General features: G+C 40.7%; 1 protein-coding gene across 1 annotated transcript; it reads left to right on the forward strand.

The window, feature by feature from the left end:
* The first annotated feature begins 1,485 nt into the window (after window positions 1-1,485).
* Window positions 1,486-4,558, forward strand: LOC145992629 (uncharacterized). Its single transcript, XM_083128992.1, has 3 exons — window positions 1,486-1,512; window positions 3,352-3,705; window positions 4,238-4,558. The coding sequence occupies exons 1-3, from the start codon at window positions 1,498-1,500 to the stop codon at window positions 4,499-4,501; spliced, it is 633 nt and encodes a 210-aa protein (XP_082985118.1). The 5' UTR covers window positions 1,486-1,497; the 3' UTR covers window positions 4,502-4,558.
* Window positions 4,559-8,987: the final 4,429 nt, after the last annotated feature.

Raw genomic sequence — 8,987 nt, forward strand, 5'->3', positions numbered from 1 at the left:
CTCTTGCACAACGGGAATGTTTATGGATCAGCTCCAGTTGGTCACTCAGTGCATTTGTGAGAAGAACATAATGACATAAAAGATCACATCAAAGGCGATGGGACAACAACATGATGGCAGATTATTGGTGCCAGCGAGATTGCCCTAAGCAAGTTCACAAAGAAAGAGCTACAGGCGCAAATTCTTGCCTGAATAGAACCTATTTGAACTTTGCATGCTTTCAATGTTAAATTTCTTAATATTACCTTCTGTATATACGTAGACATGTATATGTCATTAAAAAAAACAACTTAAATTCATATTCATATGTTACTTTATTGAATACATGTTTAATACTCCAAACAGTGCTCCTATGTTGCCGAATTTTCAAACTGTAATGCATATGATGTTGCAATTACACATATTTGTGAATACATGAAGAATTTATTCGCCAAGATGGTATTCAAGATGGCATTCAACTTTAAAATGTTGCATTGATTTTGATTGAGGTGAAAAATTAAAATATTGAATTCCAAAAAAAACTAAAGCTTACAGAGAAAAACTAACCTCAGATTTGAAATCGGTGCACCCAAATTAGGTTAGAACAAGTGCTGGTATCAATGTAACAAACATTTTGTTTCCCAGTGTAAAGCAAGCACTCGATTCATGGTAGATATCATGATACGCTGAATGAAACGTTGGATTCATGGCGGTTTTTTCAAGGTATTTTAATATTACCGAAGAGGGGAGGGAGGTGCGGTGCAAGTGCTTCACAACCTTTTTACGAATATATGTTTTCTGCTTCATCGAAATCCATATGTGTAAGCATATATTTATGCCAGTGTATTTCAATAACTTTAACGAAATTTTATAGTGGTTATTACGTATTTTATTTTCCCCTTCGCCTAATTCCACACATTGGGGATAGGTTTTACACAAGCATTAAAAGTATGTTTACCACATCTTTTAGTTGGTATGACGTCTTAAGCTCTGAGTTGCCAAAACAGAGTAAATGCCAATGATAATGGCCCGACCCCAGATTGTCCCCAATAAATAAATATTTTTTTGGCTCAAATATACGTAACAGTATATTAAAAAAATAACTGGGCCCCCTAGAAAAATTTTCCGTCTACCTACTCCCACTAAGATTTTCTGGCGTTGTTACTGACAAGTAAAAGAAAAACACATCTTTTCGAAATCCTCGTTATATTCTGATGTTCAGTCTTGATTCAATAAATCATTTTGTCTTAGAATACATCCTGTTCTTTTGATGTATGTATTTTTGTCACAATTATCATGTTAATTGAACAACGAATTGTTGAATGCACGACTGAGATAAAGCTTAGTACACTAAACATCAACCATAAAAGTGATAGATGCAACATCCTCATGACTTGTTAAACAAGCAGTGAAACAACTTTCACATTAGGTGAAACGACATCCGGTTGAATTCCCCTTGAAGTATATAAAGCATTCCTTCAGCTCTTGTAAGTACAGTTGGCAGCAACTAGCAATACCATGAACTCGCTTGCAGTAAGTAACATTTAGAGTACCTTAAAATACGATTTAGTAAAAAATACCTATAAAGGAACGGAGTTGTCAAGAAATTAGTTTATTTCAAACCGTAGTTTCAATAAATCAACAAACGTACTAACAATAATTAGATAGATGCTTATGCATGGGACAAAATCAACGATGCGTTTGTAGCTCAAGGAAGGAATTCCACAATTCACGGGACTGACGTTAGAAAATAAATTTGTAATTTCAAGAAGATATAATTTTGAAATACAAGGTCTGATTATATTTTGATATCGAGAATAAATTAAGAAATGATTGATATGAAGCTCTCCTTACGTGCACAAAGTAAGCAAAATATGACATTTACAAATGATATGTTAAATCAAAGACTTCTCGGTACTTGAATATAGTGATCGTGTATAAAGATATTTTTTTTATCAAATCTACGTTAATTTTAACACAAGAAATTACAATAATTACTATGCTATCTTCAATAATTTGGCGCGTATACGAGGGTCACTATTTATATTTTGAGCCTTGGCAACACTGATTGAAGTTAGGCGCGATTTGACGTTTGCACGGAATCGTCTGGCATTATTGACCATAACGTACTTCATTTTTTTTGTCAATAGCTTCATTTCTGTTGTTTATGTTGCCTTGGAGATTGCGCGACAACAATAAAATGGAATTAACTCGTGAACATTTTCATGCGATGATTTTTTACGATTTTCGACATGGATTATCAAGACAAGAGTGCATCGATCAACTTACTTCCACATTTGGCGATGAAGGCCCATCCTTTGCCACTGTGAAACGCTGGTATAGCGAATTTAATCGTGGCCGCCATTCGCTCACCGACGAGATTCGCGAAGGTCGTCCAAAATCAGTTGTTGTTCAAGAAAACATTAATGCTGTGCAAAACCTAATACTGCAAGATCGTCATGTGACATGGTGTGAGATTGAGGCAACCATAGGCATTAGTTCCACCAGCATATATAAAATATTACATGATCATTTAGCTGTGAGAAAGGTGTGTTCTCGTTGGATCCCACACAATTTGACAAAAACTCAAAAAGACGCTCGCGTCAATTGGTGCAAACAAATGCTCAATAAATACAATCGTGGTGCTTCAAAAGACGTATATAAGATTGTAACAGGTGACGAATCATGGATATATGCATATGAGCCGGAACGTAAACAGCAGTCGACTGTATGGGTGTTTCAAGATGAACCCAAGTTGTTCGCACTTAAAGCACATCGAAACAAATGGTCGCCTGTTTTTTCGGGAAAACTGGTCATGTGGCAACTGTGCCTTTAGAGGAACGTAGAACGGTCAACTCTGAATGGTACACAACAATTTGTTTGCCAGAGGTCTTCGGTCAAATACGGAAAACAAACAAACGCCGTCGATCATTCTTCATCAAGACAATGCCAGCTGTCACACATCTCGTCTAACAACCGACTTTATGAACAGTCAAAAAATTGAATTGATTGGTCATCCGCCGTACAGTCCTGATTTGGCACCCAATGACTTCTTCTTGTTCCCGAATGTCAAGAATAAATTGCATGGACAACGATTTTCGTCGGCGGAAGACGCCGTTGATGCGTTCAAAAACCATATTATGGAGGTGTCTCAAGAAGATTGGAAAAACTGCTTTGACAAATGGTTCGAACGAATGAAAAAGTGTATTGGCCATAAAGGAGAATACTTCGAAAAACAATAAAGCAGTTTTCAATGCCAAATTCCTGTTTTTTTCATTGTTAGGCTCAAAATATAAATAGTGACCCTCGTAATACACTTGCAATTGTATTGAGCTGCATCTTTTTTACTGAAAATCCTTTGCTTTCTTCCAGATTACCGTGGCTCTCTGCTCCCTTGTGGTAGCTGCGACAGGTGTTCCTGTAGGAGGCTATGGGATAGGTGGAGCCTATGGTGCTGTAGGCGGTTATGGTGTTGCAGGAGGCTATGGTGCTGTAGGAGGATATGGCTTAGCAGGGGGCTATGGTGGACTTGGTGCCGGTAGAGGACTGGGATATGCAGTAGGTTATGGTGCTGGAAACGGAGTAGGTGCTGTTGGTGCACTGGGTTACTCTGGTCCTCTTGTTGGAGCCGCAATAGCTCCCGGTGCTGCTCATATAGCTCCGGTTGCTGCTCATGTAGCTCCTGTTGCTGCTGCTGTTGCCCCAGTTGCTGCTGTTGATTATTACGTAAGTATAATATAAATTAATTTGTATTTAATTTATTTCCAGGCACTTTGTCTAATCTAAGTGGTTAGCATATCGCGCTACGCCGACAGGGCTCCTGGGTTCAAATTCTAGCCTGTGCATTGATGTTTGTGAATGTCCATTCATCAATTTCATCATATCATCATCCCTCATCCCCATCTTTGGAAATTAGCCAAAAGTGGCACAAGAAGCGAAGTAAAATAAAGCAAATCAATCAATCAATCAAACCACTTTGTCTAATGGTCTTGATCAAGGTGAATGATGATTCGCTTACATTGTTTGAAGCACATTCAAAATAATATCCGTGCCCGTATCGAGATTTGAACCTGCAGCCTACAGGGTGAGGTCATGATGAATCGATCGTAAAGCGCGCGCTCAGTCACAGAGATGGCACGTATAATGTACGGAAAATGTTCTTCTTTTCTGAAATTACATATCCGATGGATTTTCTACATTTCTAAAGAGAGTACATGTTTTTCTCTCTTTAACATCACATTTGGTTTGTTTACTGTAGGCCTACCCCAGATACGCCTTCGGTTACGGAGTGGCCGACGCTCTGACTGGAGACCACAAGAGCCAGTCTGAAGTTCGTGATGGAGGTTTGGTGAAAGGCCAATACAGCGTGGCTGAGCCAGATGGCACTTTGAGAGTTGTGAACTACGCTGCTGATCCAATCAACGGCTTCAACGCTGTGGTGAGCAAGCTTGGACACAGTGCTCACCCTGGACCTGTTGCCGCTGTTGGTCACGTTGGACTCGCAGGAAAACTTTACGGCTAAAACATAGCAAATATAATATTTTTGCTACAAACTGTAGTTTTTAATAAGAAATTCTAATATGCTCCTTGAAATTAAATACTTCTAAAACTTAATTATTGCTTCTTGTTCTTATTTACATAGCAATAAATGGAGTTTGTGTATTTAGTCCACTTTATGCACAGTAAGGCTAATCGGGACTGGACCTACAGTTTAAAGTGGAATCCGAATCACTATGTGGTTCCACTGGGTATCGATCCAGGGGTCTATTGTTTACAAGGCGACGACACTACCACTACGCCATCGAGGAGATCGACAGAGCAATTAATGTGAACAATATTTATTGTGAAAGAGTAATTTTAGTGTTTAATATTTTGTATTTCAAAAGTATTACGACACTTTCCATTACAATGAAAAGATTCAATTTTAATGTAAGTTTATCTTAGAACAGAATATATATGTACATACACACACGCACAATGACTTCTCTTGATAACATTTTATTGGTTGAGAGTTGGTTTCGGCGCTAAGAGGCTTATAAAAACGACATTATCTGACATGTATGTATATAAGCATGTGTGTGTGCTTGTGTGTGTGTTTATTGTCGTAAAAGCTTTTCCACTTTCGACTTTCATATGTTATAAACTAATGTAATTATTATTATTATTATTATTTTAATGAATTGAAACTTCGAGAGAAAGACTCCCCGATGGCGCAGTGGTAGCGTCATTGCCTTGTAATCAAGGGGTCCCGGATTCGAACCCGGTGGAGGCACATAGTGATTCGGATCCCACTTTAAACTGCAGGTCGAGTCCCGATTAGCCTTACTGTGCATAAAGTCGACTTAAAACACCAAATCAATCAATCAAATGAAGCTTGGAGAAAGTTAGTGAGATTGGTACAACTTTTCACTGATCATTATCTTTTATGGAAAAAAATGTGAGATATTTGGTTGCCATCAATGCCTTTCTTGGACAGTGTGTGCAGAGTTGATTTTTTTCTGGTCCAATAAAAATGAATAGTACTTTACGTACTATATACACGTTTAGAATTTACAACAATTTAATTTTTTATTTATTTTAAGACAATTCTATTACTAGCATCCTTGGATCAGGCTTGGATATCTCTCTTGCATTTTTGAAGCAATGGAGTGATCCGTGCTGTGCGAGCTTCCCGTATGTACCTCAAGGTCAGTTAGCATTATAGCAGGTGCTACGGGGGTGTCCTCCTTTTCATGGAACCACCATCTGTTTCTTCTACCACTGCACTGTTGCTCAGGAATAAGATGCCGAGAAATTTCTCACTGCACGAACGCGACCGACGAAGCCCTCTGCCTGGCTCGCTCCCTCCTTTCTGTCCCTCTTACACCACTGCTTGCTCTGCAGTCTTCGCGTGCATACTTCAGCATTCTATCACAAATACGGTTGATCAGGTCTGCCTTACATGGACGGCGTCTGTGTTTCTGTGGTACCACTTACTTTAGGAGTTTCTTCAGGTTTGTCACTAGATCGTTGGAATTGAATCAAAATAACTAAGTACGTTGTCACTGCACCAGCAATCTGCAATACCACGAAGTGATAATTAGCATAGTAACATTTTATTTAAAAACAAATAGATACAGATCAAGGTATTCAAAATGTAAATTTTGAATGAACTCTATAATTCTCTTCACCCCTATTATCTTCATCAAATAATACTTACCCGGGGGAAATCCTGAGGGGTAATGGAGGCCTGAGCGTGGTGCTGGTCACGTCACCTCCAAAATGACCGAGATCGAAAATGTTTGTGACCCTACCCCCACATCCCTCTAAATATGGCTTCATGGCACCGTGCCAAGTGCAAGGGGAACTTTATCTTACCTTTACCATATAAGATATACTATCTTCCATTTTTAAAATGGATGCTATTCTTAGTTGACTTGTAGTGTCTTCCAGTTTGTTTTTTTCATTTTGAAATTATATTCCGCTCATCTATTAATAACTAGCTCAAGATATAACTTAACAGGAGGTCTCAATATAACACACACACGTACGTGTGTGTGTATTATCTGTCGTAAGAGCTTTTCCAGTTACCACTTTCATATGTTATAAATTAATGTAATTATTATTATAATTAATTGAAACTTGAAAAAAAAATCTTTCACTTATATATATATATATATATACAGGGTGTTTCTAAAGGTCGTTTACAAGGCTTGGGAGGTGATTCCTCACACGAAAACAAGCAAAAAGTCTAAGTTCCATTTTTACGACTGAGGCTTCGTTTCCGAGATAGGAGCCTCGCAAAAGGTGACAAAGTGAACGTCACACCTAACTGGGACGAATACTATCACAGATAGAGAGGCGGTTCCAAGGGAATCATAAAGGAATCGTATGTGCTCAGTCCGGAAGTCACTATGAAAAGTTCACTGCACGCATGCGCAATGGAGTCCTCAAAGGAATTGGGGATTTCCAGCAACAACAATGCATGGAAAAGGTATGTAACGCAGCAAGAAGGACCGTGACAATGAGAAATGCGTTCAAGACAACACATCCCGACCTCAAACATCAAAACATGACCACCGAACACAAAATCCGAAAAGTTGAGCACGGTTGCATACCCCAGTTACACGCGAGGAATGAACGAATCATGTCATGTGGCATACGAGAGACAGGAGGAGGGAAAGAAAAACACAATATCAGATGATTGCGACAACGTGTATTTTTACACGCGACAACTACGTAATATCCCCCCCCACACACACACACAACAAACAACAAATGCTACAATATCTTACGCACAGACAGTCCGTGTCACTGTACACCAACTGAAGATGTCACTTTCACCACACAAAGGGGGTGGGGAGCAATACCAAAAGTGTTCGCACGCGATCATTGTGACGTAAAAGAGACCAGTTTTGGAAGCGCTGCACAGGCAAGTCTGGCTCTCGTAGTCTACGTTTGACCTTCATGACTGCTGTTCCCGCGAGAGGAGCTCGAAGGGTTGGTTCTCTCCGGCAGTCGTCCCAATCGTGTTGCAGGTGCTGGGATATGATCAGCAGTTCGCTCTAGGTTGTCATACGCATTGAAGAGTACTAGTATGTTGCATTGAAAGAAGTTGACGTGGTGGAGTGGGCAAGTCAAGTATCGCAACAATTGGTCTGTGGTGTTCGTACGGTGATACGGCCAATTTCTGCAGTGTGCCAGTGTTAAACAAAAACAATACTTTGCAGTTCCAGCTCCCTATTACACAGATATCTGCGTATACGACCCAGCAGCTAGCAGACATGCATCTCATGTATGGGGAGGCACGTGGTAATAGCCGTGAGGCAAGGCGTCTTTATGGAGAACGCTTTCCACATAGACGTTTACCGTCTCACACCTTCTTTCAGGTAGTGGACAGTCGACTGCGTGAAACAGAGTCAGTGTTACCACCGCGACAAGAAGTTGGAAGACCCCGAAGTGTACGCACACATCAGTTTGCAGAAGATGTGTTAACAGCGGTCGCAGAACATCCTGGCACCAGTACGCGAGTGCTCGCTCGGGCACGAAACACGTCTCATGTGAATGTTTGGCGAGTGTTGTCAGATGAAGGAATGCACCCTTTTAAACTGCAGAAAGTACAAGAACTGTTACCTCGTGACTTTCGCCCTCGTATGGAGTTTTGCCAATGGTTGTTGCATCAGCTGGACACAAACCCTCACTTCGGGGCAAACGTATTGTGGACAGATGAAGCCATTTACACCAGGATGGATGTCTTCAATAGTAGAAACAGTCATGTATGGGACTTTGTCAACCCACATGCACTTTTTGTGGCCCATCACCAGCACAGGTTTTCAGTGAATGTGTGGTGCGGGATAGTACATGATCATTTAATTGGACCATACATTCTCCCTGTTCGCCTGAATGGTCGCACGTATCATGCATTTCTTAGTGAGGTTCTGCCTGAACTGTTGGAGACCGTACCTTTGGCACTGCGGCAAGAAATGTGGTACCAACACGATGGTGCACCAGCTCATTTCGATCGTAATGTACGACATTTCCTGCATGACGTGTTTCGCAATAGGTTCATTGGTGGGGATGAGCCTGTGCCTTGGCCACCGAGGTCGCCAGATCTCAACCCTCTCGATTTTTTCTTCTGGGGAGAAATGAAAACCCTCGTATACGACACACCTGTCACATCAGCTGAGGACCTCGTTGCTCTCATCAACGTCGCCGCCGCGACGGTAGCAGATACACCTGGCTTGTTTGCTCGTACTCGACAATCCTTGATTCGTCGCTGTCATCTCTGCGTAGAAGTAAACGGCAGACATTTTGAAAACCGTCTGTGATTATTGCCCTCGGCAAATACCAGTGAGAACACTTTTGGTATTGCTCCCCACCCCCTTTGTGTGGTGAAAGTGACATCTTCAGTTGGTGTACAGTGACACGGACTGTCTGTGCGTAAGATATTGTAGCATTTGTTGTTTGTTGTGTGTGTGTGTGGGGGGGGATATTACGTAGTTGTCGCGTGTAAAAATACACGTTGTCGC

The sequence above is a fragment of the Lepisma saccharinum genome, chromosome 9 (assembly GCF_977018435.1).
Source record: "Lepisma saccharinum chromosome 9, izLepSacc3.1, whole genome shotgun sequence".
Taxonomy (NCBI): Eukaryota; Metazoa; Arthropoda; class Insecta; order Zygentoma; family Lepismatidae; genus Lepisma; species Lepisma saccharinum.

Coding starts and splice junctions, on each gene's coding strand:
- LOC145992629 (XM_083128992.1), top strand. Junction 3,706..4,237: donor TTGCTGCTGTTGATTATTAC/GTAAGTATAATA, acceptor TGTTTACTGTAG/GCCTACCCCAGATACGCCTT.